This window comes from Eleginops maclovinus, chromosome 13 (assembly GCF_036324505.1).
Source record: "Eleginops maclovinus isolate JMC-PN-2008 ecotype Puerto Natales chromosome 13, JC_Emac_rtc_rv5, whole genome shotgun sequence".
NCBI lineage: Eukaryota > Metazoa > Chordata > Actinopteri > Perciformes > Eleginopidae > Eleginops > Eleginops maclovinus.
In genome coordinates, this window is record NC_086361.1 from 16,103,031 (window position 1) to 16,125,320 (window position 22,290).

Genomic DNA, 22,290 nt, shown 5'->3' on the forward strand with positions numbered 1-22,290 from the left:
CACTGACAACAGCATCAGTAGGCAATGCTATTATATAAGCTCTCAAGACTATTAACCAGGCAGAGAACACTAAGTTATTTTTATTACACTGAATACAAAGACAGTCTGCAAATAGAGGCATCTGAGTGACATTTGAAGTCTATAATAGAGTCACTTGTGAATTTATGGTTCTGACTCAAGCTCTTGCACCGAATAATATTTTGTTTCTGTCATGGCACAAAAGCTGCAACACTGACTCAAAGCCTTAAACTATGTACATATAAACGTCTCCATGAAGTTTTCCCAATTATAAAAGAAAGTGTGTCGTTTATTATTCTAAAACGTGGAGTCTGTGTGGAAAGAGAACCCTGCTTGTAGTTTCACATGCACAACTATAACGGTACATCACTCTAAGCTTCACTGCCGGTGGCCCTGCTGTGGCGAGCCCTTCCCAATTGTGCACACCTGCGTCTCATGAGCCTGTGTGTGTAAGTGTGTGTGTGTCCCCTGCCACCCACGTTGATACATTTGGGTTCCTTCCTTCCAGCACCACTGGGTGAAAGCAGGGTGCAGCCTATGAGTCCCCTCCTTCCTCTCCACAGGTGTTGCTATCCTGCCCTCAGATATATTTTGTGTGTGTTTGCGTGTGTGTAAGCACAATGCCTCTACTAATATGAATTTACAAAGACAGTCTTCCTCTTTCTGCTCAAATGAAAACCACCTTGGATCAGAGACAAGTTGGGTTGGCATGAAAGGGCCGCAAGTCTGGGAACAAAGATCATCCAACATGTTCATAGTTCACAGGGTTTAGATGTTTACCAAAAGCACTCAGACCTTTCTCTCACACTGCTCCGATAAAGCAAAGTGGTTCATCATCAGCATCTGCATCTACTATAAAAGCTTGTGCGCTATTTTGTGGGTTTTAAATGAGCCGTGTGGTGACTGGGAGGTAAATGTCATCGGTTTTCAGCCGGAAACCTTCGCCACAAGAATGTGACCACGGGATACCGAGTAAATCAATATGGAAGCCAAGGGAGGAGGCTGAAGGAGGGGGGTAAAGAGAGAGGGATGTTACCGCAGGTGAGAAAAACTAAATGACAGCAGCGAAAAGGAGGAGAAGGGGATGGAGGGAGACGAGAGGAGAGTGAGGGAAGAGTTGATTTTGAGAGGAGTTAACTGCTCTTTCGGTCTGACCTTTGACACTCGGGGAGCAGGTTAAGCTGTGACATTATCCCCGTGTGTGTGCGTGCGTATGTGTGTGTGTCAAAAATGTATTGCTTATTTCTAGATCAACTTGGCTGTGTAGTTTGTAGCGCACGACACACAAACTGGAGTAAATAGGGCATTTGCAAGAGGCTAATCTCAGCTGAGGATTAATACACATTTGGTGTACTAGTGTGTATTTAAAGCAGCAAGATGGTGCATGTGGCATCGATTCAAAATAAACAACACTGCCCACAGTGTGGTAATAAGGGAGGATGTCACCCAGTGCAGCAATGTGGCTCAATTATGTGTTTAAGGTTGTTGGGACAACAAACGTAGGTGTATAGAGGAGCTTCCTGTGGGACTTATTGGCAATATTACAAGATATCACTTAAATCACACATGTACACTATATACTGTATATATATATATCACTTTACAAAACAAAGGAGGTACGCATACTGTATGTGTACTCCCCAGACTCCTGTCACAAATCCAACACAAAAGAGAAAACTCTTAAATTGCAAAAAAATCACATTTGGACAAACTACTAAAATTCCAAAGTACTCGCATAGCTACATACGCACTTATATAAGCAGGAATTATATGTTGTCTGTGACTTGTGTGAAGTGACCCTGTTCCTTAAAAAAAAAGGACAAACTCTTTTCCTGCAAACACCCACGCAGGCACAAGTGATGACATTTCTCAGTCATGAATGGAGAGCCACTTTGCCACAGAGACTCACAAAGGGAGGAGGACACAAAAGCAACACCACAAAAAAGAGAGAGAGAGGGAGGGAAGGACTTAATATGTGGAAAGTAAAATACATTAAAAAAAACATATATAGTAATAGAGTTAATGTACCTCGTAAGGCATCCTGGGGTTACATAAGCCAGACTGATAAAAACATGTTTTAGCATTCATGTTTCTGATCACCTTTTCTTTGTTGCGAAAAGTAAAACTGAATGAATTTCGATTTCGTTTGAAAACGCAGTCAATGCTATTCACTTTCTGGGAAATCCAGTAACTACAAAATAAATTGACTGCTACAAAGGCATGTAAGGAGATTTTGTGTGTGTGTGTATGTGTATGTGTGTGTGTGTGTGTGTGTGTGTGTGTGTGTGTGTGTGTGTGTGTGTGTGTGTGTGTGTGTGTGTGTGTGTGTGTGTGTGTGTGTGTGTGTGTCTCTGCATATTAAAGACAGCAGGTAATTCTGTTTTGGGTCAGCAAAAACTACTCTAAAGCCGTACTTAAAGAGGCAGTAATGAAGCTGCCAGCGGGCTATACACTATTATACTTCACACTACTATCCCAGCTCTACTCTGCTTCCCTGGAAAGCGTTAAGTGCGCCTAAGATCATCAGATATCACCCAGATATGTACCTGATAACAATATCAATTATCACAGCATCATGTTGAATCAGCACACATTCCCTCGGTCGACACAGAGAGAATGCAAATGAAGATGCAGATCAGCGGTTTCAAAGTGCCAGAGGGTCCTATCTGTGTCTCTAGTAGCAGTGCATGCAGACTGCGAGGCAACGCTGCCTCTCAGTGGTTTATACAGGACCTGCACACACGCAGACACACAAACACACACAGAAGTGGGGCAGGTTGGAGAGTAAGTTGTGCAAGGTGACATCTCAGGGGAGATAGGGTACAGACACATTTCTCTTCAGAGCTTGGGCAAGGGGGGGACGTTCTGCATTGAGTAAGCTCTTGTAAAAAAGCTCAAGGTATATAAAGTTATTTAGGACTGCAAATAAATCTCTCACATCAGTTTGACAAAGAAGACATATTCAAGAAGCTCTGCACATTTATTTTTAATCATTAAATCTGGATTTAACTGTGTTTTTTCATTGCCATCTTATTCACCCATGAACTATTTTTGCCCTTTTTCTAAATATTTGATCACCCTTCCTTGACTTAACTCAGACCAAGCGTGAAAGGTGAACTTTATTTAAACCTGCAGTGCTCCTACATTTGGCTTTAATCTGTGACACCGAACCTTTTTCCAGGACAAACCCTGGGTAGTTAGAAAACAGGTCTATGATACCTCCTTTAACCTGCACTCTAAAGCATGTCATGCAGGGAACCCATCACTCGATTGACCAGCAAAAAGTGCACCCTGCTGAGATAATAGCCCCGGAGTTTGCAGACAGCTTTTTAAGTGATTGCAAGATTCTTCTCTGTGGTTTTGGCTGAGTGGCATGAAGAAAAAAAACAACACAACTTTTTTTTCCTCTGAAATGTTCTTCTGTACCCCTGGAGACACAGCAAACCCAATATAACATATCTCATCCAAAAAGTCTGGTTTAATATATTCATCCATATTGTTCATTATACTGCCTTTCAATTGCACTTCGATACAAGTACAACATAGAGGATTTGCCTTTCCTGTAATCACCCTTCAATTCAAAAGGACAGTCAGGTTATTTAAAGATGCATATGTTGCAGCTTTGTAAGCCATTTGTTGTATAAAACACACTTCCATGCCCCAATAAACACATTTCGAGAAAAACAAACCACTGCTCTCTTCCATTTCCTTGCAGAGAAAACCTGAGGGATTTTTTGATGCTTCAACATCTGAAAAAAATTGACAACTGAGGACATACTGAGGACAGAGCAGAAGCACCTTGCAGGGGAGGCACGACAGGAAAGCTCTTCAGATGCTCTGAGTGTCACAAAGGGATACAGACACTCCACTTTGAAACCTATCAATTACTCGTTTAATGTCAACACAGCCTATTTCTGATGAATGAGTACAGCAGGGAGGATAACTTCACCTTCAGCTGATCCATCTGGAATGAGAAGGGGTTTTTGCTCCATGAATTAGTCTGAGAATAAAAGAGCTGAACCTCTGCTACCTTCAGCCGTTAAGGAGGTCACATTGTTGAAAATAGGTCATGGCTAGATGTTTAATTTGAATTGCCTAAAGAAAGACAATGCCTGCTGAAAGGGGGAGCACATTCACATCCTGAACACTGAAGTGGATAGTGCAGTACTCTTCACATGATAAATAATACACTAATAACAAAAGGAAAAAGTGCAGGAGACACTGTGGGATACAAGGGATACAAAGGGAGCTGCACGCCCTGCCCTAACTCCGTCTGAATTGGATGAATCCTGACTGTATAATTCAGTCTTATTCAGTCAGGACCAGTAGGTGAGTATGTTTTATCTGTCATGTTTCAGTCCAACTGAATATGGATGTCATGTCTTTTTCTGCAACGCAATCTGCATTGCTCTTTGAACAACGTTGTCTTCAAAAATCATGACATTGAAATGGTATATTTCATGATAGCACCCAGAGGGTAATTTAACCACATATGCTGCTTTTAGTTTGCGTGATAAAAAGTGTTAAACCTTGGTAAGTTTACCCTGTTTTTCCTTTATCATTTTTTCAAATGGAAGGTCTTGGATTTTCTTCCAAAGCTCCAATGTCATGTGATCCCAAAGCAATGCATATTTGTATGAATACACCGGACAGGTAAGACACACCTGTTTTTATTGGTGGAGTCTCTGGGTCACATGAAATAGAAGGTTTAAAACTATATTTAAAACTTCTTTAAAAATATAGTTTCCCCGTAAATATTTACATAAAATAAAAGTGGGTCTTGAATCCAATAAGGAGGTCTGCTATTTATTCAATGGGTCACGTGTGATAAAAGATATTGAAGAAAATGAGACAAGTCATTAAAATACTCCTGAATTTACACAACTATATTCACACAATATAGAAGTTCGACTAAAAATCCTATATAAAAGACATGTGAAGCATTTAAATCCATAAAAAAAAGATATGCCGTATTTTCCCAGTGTAGTAATACAATGCTGAACTAATTTAGAGTCATAAGGTCACGTGACAAGAAAGCTATGGAAAGAAATTGAGACTTTAAAATAAAAATAAAACGCTTTTTTGTTTTAACAATATTCATATAAAATGTAAGTAGACCTAAAATCCAATAAAAGGAGACGAGTCTCTTTTGTTCAATGTGTAATATTTGGAATGGATTGGTATTCAATAGGTCATGTGACATGGACTAACAAAAGGATGCTGGATTTGGATCAAAATATTCGTATGGAATAGAAGATGGACTAACATCCAATAAAACAAAATAACGTTCCTACGCATCACTGAGTCAGCTCGTAGACTTGAAAACCTCCTGTTGTTGTAACTCCATTATATAGCATGTATTGCTATGTGAAGTGTCGTTTCTCAAAGTGAAGGCAGGAGACAAAAAAAACTGTCTTAATCGTATGCAAATAAACCGTTAACACCCTGTAGTTCATACTGTAGACATTAAAGTAACTTTAGGAAGGACATATAATCATCACGGGATTTTACCACTGCTATGATATACTGCTTTTGTATTCCGCTGAAGATTTTTAACCAGAAATGTACCTTGAGCTCCAGGGCTTGCTGTGTCCACAAGGAGGTGGCATTGTATTTCTTTACAATGCAGCTCGGAAACACCAAACGAAACCTTCTCTTAGCGTTGCCGTCTCTCCTTTGTTTTCCTTTACATCTTTAGAACACAATACTGTACGCTTTTTTGTATTAACTATTTATTAAGGATTAGAAACATGAAAAACATACCAAAAGCCTGCGAAAATGTGAAATAGTCTTACACACTGAATAGCAAAAGACGTATACAAACCCTTGATAATACTAAGGCTAAAGTAGTTAACCCTCTATAAATCCTTAATGAACAAATCCCTCAGCAGTCACTGAGGTTGGCACCATGCTAGCAGAGCATTTTCACATGTAGTGGTTCTTATTGTGCTTGTGTGAGCAGACACCTGAGCTTTGAGACATTGTTATATACATGAAAGTGGGAATGTTTGGCTGCTGGAGTGACGCAGTTTTGTGTGTGTGCATTATGGTGCATCACGTCTGAGTTTCAGAGAGTGTGATGAATGCAGAGTTGTCCCAGTTCTATTTTTCTGGCTCAAAGAGCAGCAGATGGGCTCCTCCTCTGGATTTCAACGTCCAGCGGAAAGTTGCACAAATGTATGATAAATTGATGGTTAATCTATTATTATAAAAAGTTAGAGTCATGATGGCTGGATGGATTAGACTATGAGAAGATGTTTGTGGGTGTATGGATGCCAGGCCCCGTGGAGGTCAGGTCAGGAGAGAACGGGCAGGGATCTGGTGCTGACCGGGCTGCACTTTACCCTGGATGGGGATGGAGAAGGCTGGGTGAGGTGGGGGGAGGAGGGGGATGGATAGATGTGTCCACTCTGGTGCTCTCTCCCAGTCCCAGAGCGCTCAGAGCCTAGGGCTTGCGACCGACCTCTGGGCCTGCGTAACTGAGGCGGGGGGGAGGAGGAGGAGGTGGGGAAAGATGTGTACCGGGATGGTGAGTGATGGGAGGGTGGATGGCAGGAACCTGGCGCAGAATGACGGCTCGGTGATGGGTGGCGGCCGGGTGAGGGGTGGCGGCCAGGTGATGGGTGGCGGCCTGGTGAGGGGTGGCGGCCAGGTGATGGGTGGCGGCCTGATGAGGGGTGGCGGCCTGGTGAGGGGTGGCGGCCAGGTGATGGGTGGCGGCCTGGTGAGGGGTGGCGGCCTGGTGAGGGGTGACGGCCTGGTGAGGAGTGTCTCCCAGACAAGGCTTCACGGCTACTGTGTGAGTGCTCCCTGGTGTGTTTGGGGGATTTATGCACCTTGGGTGTTTTGGGCGATTTAGTCATGGGGTGAGAGGTCATGGGGTGAGAGGAGGAGTATGAGTTGCCGCTCTGTTTGGGAGAGGCGTGGATGGGAGAGGTGGAGTCTTCACTGTTGGGAACCTTGTAGAGGAAGACGTCATACTGAAGGGGCGAGCTGGTCTCTGAGCGGAGCTTGGCCTCTTTGGGAAGGAGCACCTCCAGGCCAATAGTGACTCCATCCTGATGTGGAAATATGGTAAGTATAGAAGGACGCAACAATGTAGGAACAGTCACACAGGCAAAACTAATAGAATTCACAACGTGGCTTTTGTTCATTCAGACATGGTAATAAAAATGTCATATATGAGTGGATTAATTATGAGACACTAAACCTATAGGCACAATCAAATTGACTAAATCTGCAACAACTGATTGCCACTTGGGGGCAGTGGAAACAAGTGAACACATTACTGACATGATAGCAGTTGCCTATATAAACATCCAGCACTTGTGGAGCAACACTAGCATTCATTTGAAGTAGTTAAGTCAGATACTACCTATCCTCTGCTCTGTTTTTTTTACTATTTAGGATAAAAAACCAGCTTTAAATGTTAATGTTCTGAGTGGAAGAATAAAAAAGGTTGCATTTGAAGTTCTTGTGGTAGCCTCCTTCATGTCAAAGAGCTGTCCGTGGTGCTGAATGGGCACACAGTAGCCATTGTGTGGTATAATCTGTGAGCAGCCTACTGTAGCACAAAAGCAGGGTCAGCGGTGCATTCAGTTATTATTAGCAGGGGAGCAGTTGGGCAGCAGTTAGCTTCATTATCAGCAGACATGCAGAAAAAGAGAGACAGAGGGAAAGTAGAGCTCATAGCAACACACAGGGACAAGCTGGATAAAATTAAAAATATTTATTCCAACAACCTTGAATAATAATCCTCCATGTATACCAAAAAAAGTACAAAAGAACCGCAAGTACATTAAAGTATTATAAATCACATTGAAATCCAAGACACGCGTGTGTTATATATGTATATAGATTCAAATATCAACTCCAAGCAATTACTTTGACCTCATATAATCTAAAATTATCCATTTATAAGCAATGTCAAACACGAATATTCCGCAAATACAGATTCACTTGGTTTCCACTTATTTCTTTTGCAAATATTACGTTTTTCAGACACTTTTTGTCGATAACAACAATGCATGCGGGCAGAGAGAGACAGTAAGGCGGGGTAGGCAGAGGCGAGGGGAGGGCTTGGGTAAACAGGAGAGGAAACAATGAGGGAGCAAGAGTTCATTGGTCAAAGACCAAGGCAGGGCATCAGTAGAGAGGAAAGTCAGTCATTAGTTGGTCCAAGCCAGAGATTTTAGTCCAGCATAAGAGGCAAAAGAGGAAAGACAGGAGGCGCGGCCCCACTATGTGAACAGCATTGGCATGGCAGCCTTGTAAACAGGAATGTTGTGCTTCTCAAGGTGTATTCCAAAATTCATGTGCTTTTTTTGACATTGTGCCTGATTGGACTTGTTTTAAATACATATAATGCACTTTATCACAATATGTAATAATTTGTTGTGCACACTCATGTGTGCTTTAAATATTTTGGTCAGATTTTCCAGTAGCACACTTTGAAAGGTGCTGATATTATACTAGGTTGTTCTGGAGCGAGTTTACCTCGGCGTTCTCCTCTGTGTTGTTAGGGGTGTGGCCCTGGTCGTGGGCGACAGAGGTTGGACGGTTGTTCTCGTGTTTGGGGGAATGAGAGTTGAGGATGTTCATTGAACCCTCTTCCTTAGCTTGGGCGGACTTTGCTGGGTCCTCCTGCTTCTGAGGGTCATCCTGTGGGGAGAGTTTATTACTTTTCATACACACTTACCCACAAACACACCTTAATATGTTCACAGCGAGACACATGGGGCACAGGTAATTAGGCATGAAAATTCATACGCGTCAGCTCTTCATGATCTTGTCTTCTCTTCATGTATCTCTCTTGTGTTTCACATGTTTATAGAAAATGCTGTGAAGATTGGTTAGCATCGACACGTTCAATTCAGTGGACTAGTTTAACAGGAATACCGACAGTTTGGATATATTGTGTGCTGCACATAATAGAAGTTCTGGTAGAGAATAAGAAGTAGCTCCTGGTCATAAGGCTCATTGGTCATACTGATTTTTCAAGGCACTTTTAAATACATAAAACATTTTGAATTACCTAAAAACTTTAATTTGAATAGCTTTTATTTATAATTCAAAACATGCAATTAGGTAATGTCCAAGGCAAGAACCTCCAGGAAGCTCATCCCCTTGCTAAAGATGATGCTGTGCTTGGATTTAACCTGTTATTATTAGACATTTATCAAAATGAACCAATTATGTCTCAGAATACGAAAAGATACCAATCTGATCTCTGACATTTAAAAACTGCATTGCAGACCATATGTCTGCAGGGGCTTTTTAGCCTCTAGACCTGACATTTAGAGCATCTGGGAGACACAGTCACCAATTTTTACCCACTGCACTGAAATGCTAGCAGAGCTCAGAGAGTACGCTAGTAATAAACAAGCAAGTCACAGTTTGATCTCATCACTAAGCCCAGCCAAGTAGGGCTAGGACTGAAAATGAACACATGATTACAAAAAATCTATCACTATGTGCTTGTGTTAGTGAGTGATAACTTCAGTAAATGCATGCAATGCTTTTTCAGAGATCTATGTTCGGATGACTACAAATCTATGTTGTCTGTGTACGTCTGCATGTGTCAGTTTGTAAAACAAGCCATCGATTGATTGGCATGTCACAGACATCTGAAGGTCATGGGCACATCAGGCAGAAAGTAGGGCACCATTGATCAGTCACATTGGCTACTGATGGGCAAACTCACTAAACGCCCTTTCACAACAGAGACAACAAGCTAAAAGGCTTAAACTCATGGGAGCAAAATCTTGTAAACTTTATGCTGTTTATAGTTAATAGGATTATATTTGCCTTAAAATAATCTCCATTGAGAATAAGAATTTAACCAGGTATCACTAACCCTACTACATTGGCTTAGTGAGCTAGTATGATTGAGGAATAAGTAATAAGAAACAGGGGCACACAAATCTGGCCCACAAACACAGAGACATAGATGGAAAAGAATGCAAGAATGCATACAGACTCACACAGACACACTACATGCTGCTACAGAAAGCAGCTGTTACAGTTGCACTACATGCACGGCCATGGGAAAAGAATTGGGTGTAAAAGTGTAAAAATGCAGCACAGGGACCCTAAAATGGCTGTCTGAGCTTTATGGGAACAGGAGCAAAGCAGATAAAACAAAATGGAGGCCCGGCTTTGTCATCGAGTTGCTCAGGAAGCTGCAGAGGTGCACAGGTAAGAGAGGCAGCTAATGTGGGACTTGCCATTTAATCACACAGCAGTGACAACATAATAACTCTGAACAACTGGTTGCAGGACTCATTGGGAGGAGGTGATTTATAATGTTAACTTACAGTGCACGTGGAATGCAGCTGCTATCAGATGCAGAGAGAGTTTGTGGAAAGGATGTTTGCAGTTAATGGAAAAATTTGGCCTCTAGCGGTTGCACAGTGGGTAAGATCAAACAAAGCCAGAAAAGGGAAATTGCTTTGAGGCAATGTGGACATTTCTGCTATGCTTACCTGAAAGTTATTATAGGGGTATCTGGGTTTATATTCCCAGGTATAGCTGGCTGTTGATGGCCGCTGAGGGGATTGGTGAGTGTGAAAAGCATTAAATACACAAGTAATGTACATTCAATATTCCCAATGAGAAGTAACTGATTCAACAGGGCACTGAGGGGATTATATGTGTGCATAACACTAAAAGCTGGTTTGTGCTGTGAATAGGACAAGAAGGATGGCCATGTACGGAGACAAAAAGACAAACTCAGACATCTGCAAAGAAAATGTTAGCTGGAAGAAACAAAACATGGGAGATGACCTCATGAACAAAGAGGAAAGCAGGTGGAGAAAGTACATTTTAGATGAAGATGGGACTGCAAAGTAAGTCTAAGATGAAAGGAGAGACACACGTGAGTAAACATGAGGAGAGTTGGGGCGTACCTGACAGATAATGTTGTCATAGTATGCCAGGTTGTGAGTGTGAGCTTGGGGAGCGAGCGGAGGGGTGTCGCACAGTTTCCTTACGTTTGGCTGCGAGCCGTCGGCTGTTGTGGACACAGACAGGCCGTCTGTCTGTGGCTCGCTGCTCTGTGGGCGGTATTTACTGCAGCAGGGCAAGAGAGAGATATTTGTGTCATAAATCTTTGCTTTTAATATGTGTGTTTCCTTTTGTAGTCCATGCATTTGTATCTTTCCATGTCAATGTTTTCCCTATGTTGCTCTGCACAGCGTGAATCTGGGGTAAAACCTCAAATATATATTAGTCTAAGAACATAAATAATTCAGTGGATATCAATCAGAAATAGATCAACTCAATCAATCAATCAAAAAAATTACATTACAGCTGGTGATTATATAATCCTATTTGATTTGTTTAATTATATCACAATTTGAACTGCATTCTCATCTGTCTCCCAGCTGTTGCTATACTTTCTTCATCATTTGATTTATTTCTCAGTCCTTATGTTGTAACATCTTAAAGGACTCACACATAATTCAAACCCTGGCACCTCTCTCGGCACTCATCACATAGTGTAACTCACAACACATAGTTTTACATTCTCACCTCCCAGTCACACACCTGCGTTTGCGAAGGCGCTTGTTCTCGTTCTTGAGGCGGTGCAGCTTCTTGGCAAAGCATACAATGATCATGAAGAGGAAGATGAGCACCACTGAGGCCATGCCCACAACCACGCACATCACCTGGAACTCTGTGATCGCCCAATCACAGCGCGTGCCTTTGTTCCATATGTACTCCTGCACATTGCACCTGGAAGTAGCAATATGTTTTTGATCATCAGTGTTAAACTTTATGGTCAGAAAACAAGAACTAAACAACGTCCCTTCCCTGACCTGCTTCATACATAAAAGGCCAAAAGCCAAGAGATTTAATCTGAGTGTTGTGTGCCCACTGCACTAGCATGTTTACCATATTTATAGCCACAGCATGTAAGCCAAAGTAAGAATGTAAAATGGCACTCAGAAGCCTGTCCAGAAAAGCAGGGATTCGGCCTGCAGCCAACCCCTAATGAGATCAAAGGCTCAGGGTACGTGCATGTGTAAGTGTGTGTGTTTCTTGTCCATATTCTTGTCTTACTCTGTCCAATCGCATGCAAGTTTTTGAACATGTCCTGGAAGTGTGTTGGCATGAGTGAGTGTGTGAGCTGTTACTCAGCAGGTATGATGACATGAGCAACAGTTTACCTCCAGGCTTGCAGTGAGTCTGCTGGATAGAACAGATGGTGCTCTGTTCCTCCCTGACCTTACTGTATTGGCATTATACTTTCTATGTGTGCACACTGTTTTTGTGTACATAAACTGTCACCAGCCCTTTGAGCAAACACACACACACACACACACACACACACACACACACACACACACACACACACACACACACACACATACGCACACACATCTTTTACCACCCGCCTCCAAAACTGAGCTAATCCTTTAGCAGCCCTGCTGTGAACTTGACGAAACATTGACACAGTAAGCCAATCGTCTATCCGTATGTGTTTTCAGTGTCTGTACGCTTCTTAGAAGTGTCGTAAATCTTTTCTTTCGTGCTGGAGTGGGAAATCATCCCAACAACATAATTAAACAGGGGAATATTTGTAGCGCCTATCAACCCCTAAAAGCCCCTACTGCCAATGCTGTAAAGCACTTGTTTCCTCTTAAACTGCCTGCTTGCAAATGCTACCAAAAAAGGCACTCATTCATTATTACTAAATATGAAAACAAAAAAAGGTGTCTCACCTGCAGAAAGCTCCCATTCCTGCCACCACAGTGCAAACTCCTCCATTGAGGCAGAAATTGGGTTCAATGTCACACTGAGACACACAGACTCCAGGTCCAGAGCGAACATAGCCAAGCCTGCAGCCGTCGGCCCCCATGGCGCCACCTAAGCCTAACCCATCATCTTTGTCTGGCGCCGGCATGGAGGGAGCTGGCACGGAGGGCCCGCTGTCCACGTTAGGCCGCACATTTTCAGGAACAGCAGGAGAACCAGCCAGGAGAGGGTTCTCATCTTCCATGTCAGGCGGGGGTGAAGGGGTGGGCTCAGGTTCTGGGGTCGCATCCAAGGCTGAGACGTCGTTATCAGGAGACAGGTAGTCGTAAAAGTCAGACAGCGTCCATGCAGTTGGGTCTCCTCCTTTTTGCTTCTGGGGTTGAGGGGCTTTGGCCCAATCCAGATCAATGTCAGAGGGCACAACATCCGGCGCAGGGCTGTGAAACTCCACGGTGATGACTTCATCAGACATTGGGTTTCCGGGCTGGTCTGGACCCGCCCCACCGGCAGTGAGCTCCTCCCCCACAGGTGGGTCTTCCTCAGCAACGTCTAGGTGGGCATGTTTATGAGAACGGTGATGTTTCGTGGCGCTGAGTGGGAGTTTAGCCCCAAGCCCAATCAGGTGGTCCCTCTCTGCCGAGTCATCACTGAGCACCATCCTGGTGTTCAAGGCCTCCTTGTTGACAGATGATTGGTTGTGGTGATGATGGTGCCTTGACAGAGAATGCCTCCCTGTCAATCAGACAGAAAAATACATTAAAGAAGCAATCTTAAGTGTTGCACTTCCATAAAGTTGGGAAGACATAAGAGTCAAATTTCCCAAGCTTAAGTCATTGGTCAAACTTCTGAAACCCTTTAGTTCCACTATAGTTTTTTTCTGACCCTTCCCTGGTAAATACCCATGCGTTTAAAAAAAAAACTTGAGATTATAAAACTAATTTCACCAAATGTTGAAACAGAACTGAGGCTTTTAGTGTAGTTCTCCAGGATTTTCTATCTCCATGATAGGTAAAGTGACTTTTATAGTGTAACATCATTTTATTAACATAATCTTATTGTCAACAGTGCATTGATGCCAGAGCATTGCGGGAGTTTCTCGGTTGTTTTCTGTTCTCTTATTTAAATGTAGATGACAAAGACTAAAAAGGCTTGTACACATGAAGACACACATTATATGTTACTTTTTTTTCCTGTTGGCGCTAATCCCAGTGTACTGCCTATATTTAGTTTGATAAAGATTGTAGCCCAAGGATGAGGCATTCATTGTTTAAATGGATCCCTAAAGTATAGTGAAAGACGCCTGAGGCTGTACCGTGCTAGCTTTCTAAGAGGACGCTCTTATGTCATAATATCTTTGCATTCTCAGAAGAGATCTGATTTGTTGAAACGTGCGGCCTAGCAAAAAAAGCGTTGTGGTTCACGCTTAAGTGCTAAGTGATTAATTGTCAAAGAAATCAGAACAAGAGCTGAAGACTGCCGTGTAATCAGACTGTAGCGATGTAGGATTAAGCACATTGAGTGACTAATGTGTTCTGGTGACTGAGACTAGGCGAGGATTAGATTAGGATTTAGAGCAATAGGTTAGAGGCTGAATGGTCAGGCAAGAAGTGCCTGACCATTCTACTTCACTACTTGGCAATCTGCAGATATAGACTTCATTCAAACCTACAGAACTATTCAATTCAAGTGGAGATGTTTTCCAAAAATAACACAGCACTCATTTTGGGAATAACCCTTCTAGAAAATTCCCATTTAACGGATCGGTTAAGTCAGAAAAACTTGGGTTTGAATATTCAATATGACTTTTAGTAAGATTATAAAAAAGAGTTGGAAGATGATGGAGATACTGTAAGGCAATGTAGAATAATATGCTAATTGACTTTCTTGCCAAGAGTTAGATGAGAGGAATGATAGCACTCTCATGTTTCCATGCTGAATGTGAAGACACAACCAGCAGCCAGTGAGCAGACTCAAGACAGAGAAAGAGCTAACCAGGCTCTGTCCAAAGGCAACAAAATCCACCTTTCCAGCACATAGAGCTATTTTTCTAACTAATTGTGTTACTTTGGAAAGAGCTGGCCTAGCTGTTTCCAAGGATTTTGCTTAGCTAAACTAACTGGCTGCTGGCGGTAGTTTCATATTTAGCGTAGAAACCTAAGAGCATTATAAATCCCCTCATCTAACTCTTGGCAAGACAGCAAATATAAACATATACAAACATGTCAAACTATACCTTTGAGGGGAATAGGGAAAAAAGAAAGAAAGAAAGAAAGAAAGAAAGAAAGAAAGAAAGAAAGAAAGAAAGAAAGAAAGAAAGAAAGAAAGAAAGAAAGAAAGAAAGAAAGAAGAACACCCTTCTCTAACACAGATTAGGGGAATGTTCCCACATTCGACTGAATTTCAAGAAGCCACTTCTTAAAACTTTTCTGCAAACGGCTTCTCTCCCACCACCACCCTGAACTCACTGTGACCAATCAGATCCCTGCTTTCAGTGTCTGGCGATTCATTCAGTGCTAATACTAAAACCCTCTGAACGTGCCTTGAGTCACGAATACTAGTGGTAGCTGAGGAACCATGAGATCCACCTCACACACACACACCGTGCACACACACACACACACACACACACACACACACACACACACACACACACACACACACACACACACACACACACACACACACACACACACACACACACACACACACACACACACACACACACACACAACACACACACACACACACACACACACACATTCTGTAGTTGCCATGGTGAGATGTAAAGAGGTGCCATGTTGAAAGGAAGGAGTGGAGCGAGGGAGTTGCAGTGGAGACAGAGAATCCAGTGTTTGTGCTTTCTCTCTCTTGTTTTTCAATCAATCAGCCAGCCAGTCAGTAAGTGTTATATGCCAACTCCATCTCTGGGAAAAACCGAGCTGGAATGAACTCGAATGCTTCCCAGTTTCTGAAAATGATAGACATGCTCCACCAGTTCCAACTGATTACAACTGATTGAAATTTCATTTAAAGGTTCAATCTGCCAGTTTGTTCCCTGTTGAGAGTTATATGCACAGCATCCTGTTAGCAGCTGGCAGTCGTATAGCGATTACAAGAACAAAAGGGAACATGAAGAGATTACAAGGGCAAGACAAGCAAAATTGGATGCACGAGACCTTGCTTAAAGGTTTCCGTCTTAGAAACAGTGTGATTTATGCCTTTAACTGCCACTCAATTCTCCACCTCTGGCATCATGCTGAGCATGTCACCATGGTAACAAGTTTTACCTGAGGTCACTGTGATTGGCTAGAGTGCAGATTCCCAGCAGCCTTGTCACTTTACCAGCAGGACACGGTGGGAAGTAGGTATCATGCACGCTGTTATTGGATAAAGACGCAACTAGCCCTACTTTGTGAATTTCTCCATTATACACAGTTTGTACCTCAACCAAATTACTACCAACTACCTGCATCATTCACAGATTATATCCACCCGTATAGTATTCATCCTCTGCTTCTGTGAACAAAAGGGAGTCAGGGAGAAGCTGGTGATCTGATTTACTGTGACATTTTATCAGCTTTCTAGGGCTAAAGGGCAGATGGACCTCACAGTATGCGCTCACTCAGAGACACAAACACACACAGTGCACCCAAGGGTCTGGATTGGATCCAAATTGCTTAAAATGGCTATCAAGGACAATCTGTGTGTATGTTTTGTATTGGTTGCTGAGAGCTGAAATAATCAGTTAATGAATCAATTAGCTGATTGTAATCCGATTAATTCACAACCATTTTAAGAAGCATTTCAACGTAATCTTTTCTAAGCCAAATTAATTCAAATTCCTTGATTTTGACTTTTTAAATGTGAAAATGTGTTGCTTTTGTTCAGCCCCTTCTAGTGAATGGAATAGCATTGTCTGTCATGCCAAAGATCCTGATCCAATAAAGCACATTTGGGCTTTTTGTCTACATAAGTTGTAACTAGCTGTAGCTGTAGTTTGATCATTTAAAATGACAGCACTGCTATTAAAGCAACATGGTATGTGCAGCTGGAGCAATTAGATAATGTAAGCTATACTGAGTCTTCAGATTGATTATTCCTGTAAGGACTTTAGGAATATTAAGGCTACATTTTAAATTGTCTGCCTTGTGGTCATCTTTTTATGGGCTTGGAGTAAAAATAAATACATGTTTCTTGTCACACTTCACTCTCCCCTGATGTCCAAAGAAATGAGTGAAGAATCCCCTGCTGTACTGCTAATGAATCACATCATGTTTTTCGACAGCCATTTGCTCTTTGGGTTTAAAGCATGACAGACAGGACGCCTGTATATTTACCGGTCAATGTGTCACAGTGTTTAACGCCTGGTTACACATTGAGGGCGCGAGATGCGGCGAGAGGGTGGGAGAGGGTAGTAGTGGAGGCGCGTGCCCACGTGAACCCCGGCGACCCTCTGTGCACGAGCCACCCTGTTGCTGGGCAGCGGCGGCATCTCGAGCTAATTTCTACGTTTCGCAAGATTTTTCACATTTCCACTACTGTCAGCGGGGAGAATAGTGAGACAGACAGGGAAGGGACTGGTTGTGTCAGATTTTGGTTCCCACACTGATTGCCTTCGAGTCTCAAGGGATGGACAGTAATGAGAACGAGAAGGGGGGTGGGTGTAGTGTAGCAGGCCCGGTTGTCTCGGGCTTTCCGTGAATGTCTGGAGGAATTCATCCTTTCAGATCCGTGAATAGGCCTCCTGTAGCCCGGCCACGGTGCACCTAATCCCGCCTTTGTCTTGGCTGTACGCACCGCCACGGAGAGTCGCAGCTGCAGAACTGCACAGTCAAATGTGTCTGCCCCTCTCTGATCACCTCCAGACCTGCCTGTCTTCTTCATACAGACCTCCCTAGACCCTGCTAGAGCTAATGACATTAAGAAGAAGTCAGTAGTATTTAATTGTTTCAGGAAGGAGATGCTACACTTCCCCTAAGACTAAGAATGGACATTAGATTGGCCGGAGCATGGACAGTGGTTCAGGTGTCTTTAATGTCCAATGTGACAGCTCTCAGCATGACATAAATTATGTGGGCAGAAAAATATCAAATCTTACAACGAGATATTTAAGCAGTGATTAATTATTGGTCTTTCGAATGCAATTGTAATCCAAAGAAAACGGCTATTGACATCATAAATACCAAAATGAAATTGATTATTAATGCATTTGAAATATTAGTGTCCATAAAAAAACATTTCAAAATCAGCCTGTCAATTCCCAGCGTCAGTAGGCTCAAAGGCTCTGATCATTCACAACAAGATTATCAAATATGTTCCATGCCCCTGTTTTAAATGCTCCCCATGCTGCATTAATGGGTAATTGTCATTTCCCACAATGTCATTTTCCATATAATGCAGGTGTGATTTGAATCACACACGGGCGAACACATGCTCACACACAAGCACAGGGTGGGACTTCGGTGCAGCGGTCTTACCGTGAGCAGACAGGGGGACGATGACCATTGAGATGGTCAGTATCACCTGCCAGGTGCACAAACGACTGTCACTGCGCGCCATACTGTTGGCTCGATCTTTGACACACTGATGCAAACTGTGATCCCGTTCCTCGGTGTGCCGGTCAGATCGCTGGGCTGTACCCTGTCCTTACAGCTGATCCTCTAAAGTTCAGATCTTGCCCGTTTTCGCCATGTCGCCGTTAACTTCCACAACGTTTGACTTCCCTTTCAGCTTCTGTGTGCGTGTTTATCTCGGAACCAATCAACGGGTTGGGTTCGGTCCCATTGTACCGATCAGTTGCCCTTTTCTCGGCACCTTTACCGCGCGCTTTGGGGTCCGTCTGCAGCACCGCGAGGAGCTGTGGTAGTGGGCTACTGCGCACGACCGGCGTAGGGTCTGCAGACGGGATTTTAATGAGCCGGGTTTGTCGCTGCCTGTCTGTCTGTATGCGATCCGTTAAGCCTTTCCCTTAGGCTGCATTGGCAATGAACGGCAAATCACGGCGCGGCGCATAACGGCACGGCACGTTGTGCGCGCACAGTGTGTTTGGGTGTCAAAGTGCCAGCACACGCGCGCGCGCGCGCACACACACACACACACACACACACACACACACACACACACACACACACACTCTCTCTCTCTCTCTCTCGCACCCGAGTAAATGCTCGCCAGTGTCCACCCCTCAGCTTTCTATAGCTGATGAAGAAAGGGGCTGAGTGTGATTTAAGCAGCGTCTGTTGTCACTGCAAGTCAATATTTTCTATTTTACACCACAGCTAATGTGTGTGAACATCATGTCCGAGTCTCTCTCTCTCTCTGGGTGGTTTATATGTCAGTGGGTTATTTGGGTGCATGTTGGCTGGCAGAGCAGTGTGTATGCGTGTGCACAGTGGGTGGGTAATCCTCTTACTGTTATACTGTGATATATGCTCCAGACAATGGCATCTGCTGCTGTATTGCCCCCCTTCTCACCACTTAAAAGTCCTTTTTCCACATGCCCCCCATTGTTTAACAGTTTCTCTCAATTTCCATTGTATTTTTCCTTTCCCCTTCATATGAAACTCGGATGCACACACATTACTCTTCACACTGCCTTTGCACCACTTGATTTTACTGCCTATACCACACTAAATGCTGTACCAATATTGCTCCCACTACGTAATCAGTGCTCTGTGACACTAATCCATTTTTCAGTCTCTCCGTCTCCTTTACAGTAAATTAAAAACCTAACACTGCCCGCGGAGGGCTGGCTGTCCACTTCTAAATGGAATTATGTCAAATACATGGTGAAATAATTGAGACCAAATGCTCTGTTATAGTGAAACATTGCAGTTTCACTCATCATTCGATGAATCTGAAGTGAATTGATCCGAGCCCCTGCTGTGTGCACTGTCCCACTGTGACCCATCAATTATCCTCCCCAAAACGGAGTCTATACTTGAAGTCCTTACCCTCAGCAACAACCCTCTATATTGTGCAAGAAGGACCTGGCAAATTGAGCCAAAAAGTCAGATGTAAAGATAGGGAAAGGGAGAGCCACATGAGGGGAAGAGAAGGAGAGAGTGTGTGTGATGGGTATTGATGGACATAGATGGGCGAGTGTTAAAGAGAGGGAGCTGTTGCATAGAGAAACTGAAAAATGTTCACTGATGCACTGCCAAACAGAGCAGAACGAAATTGCTTCCGCATCCGCCTACCCCCCTACACACAAACACACACACACTCACACATATCTGCCATGATAAGTACACACAAGCACTTCCCATCTTTCAACTCTCTACCTCCTATAGATATTGAATTAATTCCAGTGTTTGGATTTTCACAGGCTGTATAGGTTAGTTTTTTAGATGATACTTCGACAAAAGAGCAGTGTATGTGCAGGATGAACAGATGGATCACACTGAGAACCAGAATGGGAGAATAGCACACCTTAGTCGATGCCAAGATCAGTGCGTGCATTTTGTGCTTATGCCACAACAGTTTTTCCATCCTGTTCCTATGCCGAACAGTGAGGGGTGGACAGGATATCCAAATCTCCTCCTTTTCAAGTAATGAGTCCAATGTTGCAACGTCCTCTCTAGGGTGAGGAAGAGGCTGCTTTTAAATAATCTACATCTATAAAGCCTACAATACAGTATGTATGGAGAACAATGAGCAGGTATCAGAGTGGGATTTGTTTTTTACAAACAGCGTCTTGAATCAAGTCTCAGAACATACCACAACCATTATCACATTCTGAATTCCTCTTCTGGTCCTCAATAAAAGCCTCCAAAACTTGGGCAGTGGCCCATACCACACTTTCGAGCCCATTACTTCTGGCGCACTTTCTCAGGTCGACCCCATCTTCAAACACAGCCTTCAAGTAGACATATAAAGTTTTGTGGGGCCAAATAAGGTCCATTGGCCTAGAGAGGGAGAGTGTGAGTGTGTGTGTGTGTGTGTGTGTGTGTGTGTGTGTGTGTGTGTGTGTGTGTGTGTGTGTGTGTGGGTGGAGGGGAATTAAAATAAACACAAAGTTGTATAAAGTAATATTCAGTTTTGTATTTGTTTGTTTTCAGAATTTTGAGAATAAATAGCTCCAAATATAAGTCAGCAGTGTTTAAAAATTACATTTCATTACATTACATAGCCTTTAGCTGATGCTTTTATCCAAAGCGACTTACAATAAGTTCAATAAACCATAACGATTAAAACTAAGGCCCACAAGAACAGTACTGACATACAGTATTAACTTGACAAACAAGCAATATCAAGTGCTGTTGCATGAGTAAAACTCTTAAGACACATTGTAACTTTAGATTGTTTTACAAAGTTTGCATCATGAAAAAACTGTAAATTCTATACTGTAAGCTTACAGCATTGTTTATGAAACTGAACTTAAAATACAAATATGAATCAGTACACAATTATAATTACTTCATGTGCATTACAAACCTTTAAACTGGAATAACAGGATAACAAAAGGACACACATTTACTTGTATAAAGTGTTTCTGCCCTGTTGTATTGATACTTTGAATAAAATATCCAAGTACTTCCACCGCCAATGTTCAAAACTGGGACAGAGCAGAAATCACCTAATCAATAAGACGTAATCACGCATGTATTGAGAGTAGTTGTAACCCCACCCTCCTTCTCTGACATCCTCAGGGTGGAAACACATAGAACTGAAACCAAACACACAGCTTCACATTGAGTCTGAACAAACTGCTCCCGAAGAAAATCAACAACTGAGAATTGAGAAATACGGGTTTCAGGCTCTGGAGGCAAAGTACTCAACTAAAGGTGCAAGAGTCTGTTTGTAGAGGAGGTTGAATGTCATAAAGACAGAGTTCATTTCTAAGCATCATTACTGGGGGGGGGGTGCTTCCTCTAGATGTTTTATAAGGACACAATACAACAGAAGCAGAGTGAGTGGATGCCAGTTAGTTACAAGACTCATATGGTGTAGAATATCTTACTGCAAGTGTTTTGGAAGACCTAATTCAACAGTAAAGGGTTTTTCTCTTATAAAAGGATACTTTAAAGTCCCATAGGTTGACCTTATTAAAACCAACTAGCAACAATTCCAGATACTACAGATCATTTAACTTGTTTCCTTACAGCTTTTAACTATTTTAGCTATTTTCTAGATCATAAATCTGGTTTACTCGATCCAAATCAAGTGGAAAAAGTTAAGATACTTTTGTGTTATATTGTCTGCAAGCTTTCCCTGCGTAGCCTCACTTATTTCATTAAGGACTGTAGACTGTAATTCTAAAGTGAAAGCGGGTTACAAAAAACACCCAATAATTGCTTTTAACTGATAACTTACTGTGATAGGGAACAATTCGACAAGACAAAGGTCATCTCACTGGAGCCAAGTAACAACTACTGAAACAAACAAAAGGCTTTACTCAAGATAAGGAATCTAATCCAATTGGAATCCTGTGTATAAATAGGTCTACAACTACAGTTCTGGAATTACAGTGTGATCTTTTGATCTTTTGGAGCAATGACCTAAATGAAAGCA

At 42.6% G+C, this 22,290-nt stretch overlaps 1 protein-coding gene across 6 annotated transcripts; it reads right to left on the bottom strand.

The window, feature by feature from the left end:
• Positions 1-7,758: 7,758 nt before the first annotated feature.
• cspg5b (chondroitin sulfate proteoglycan 5b) lies at positions 7,759-18,822 on the bottom strand. Of its 6 annotated transcripts, none has more exons than XM_063898633.1 (7): positions 18,255-18,822; positions 12,744-13,509; positions 11,551-11,754; positions 10,926-11,088; positions 10,503-10,565; positions 10,335-10,355; positions 7,759-8,679 (listed from the first exon to the last, which is right to left on the bottom strand). In XM_063898633.1, exons 1-7 carry the CDS (start codon positions 18,334-18,336, stop codon positions 8,485-8,487), a joined length of 1,494 nt encoding a protein of 497 aa, XP_063754703.1. In that variant the 5' UTR covers positions 18,337-18,822; the 3' UTR covers positions 7,759-8,484. The 6 variants fall into 6 exon arrangements, with proteins under 6 accessions (XP_063754703.1, XP_063754705.1, XP_063754708.1 ...); XM_063898635.1 differs by having other exon boundaries at positions 11,566-11,754; positions 18,255-18,821; XM_063898638.1 differs by lacking the exons at positions 10,335-10,355; positions 10,503-10,565 and having other exon boundaries at positions 11,010-11,088; positions 18,255-18,819.
• Positions 18,823-22,290: the final 3,468 nt, after the last annotated feature.

Bases quoted from the DNA above. Each gene is read 5' to 3' on its own strand.
- cspg5b (XM_063898633.1), bottom strand. From the start codon at position 18,336: ATGGCGCGCAGTGACAGTCGTTTGTGCACCTGGCAGGTGATACTGACC. The intron at 11,755-12,743 runs GTGAGACACCTT...TGCTACTTCCAG, and splicing joins GGAATGGGAGCTTTCTGCAG to GTGCAATGTGCAGGAGTACA. The intron at 11,089-11,550 runs GTGAGAATGTAA...GCCCTGCTGCAG, and splicing joins CGCAGGTGTGTGACTGGGAG to TAAATACCGCCCACAGAGCA.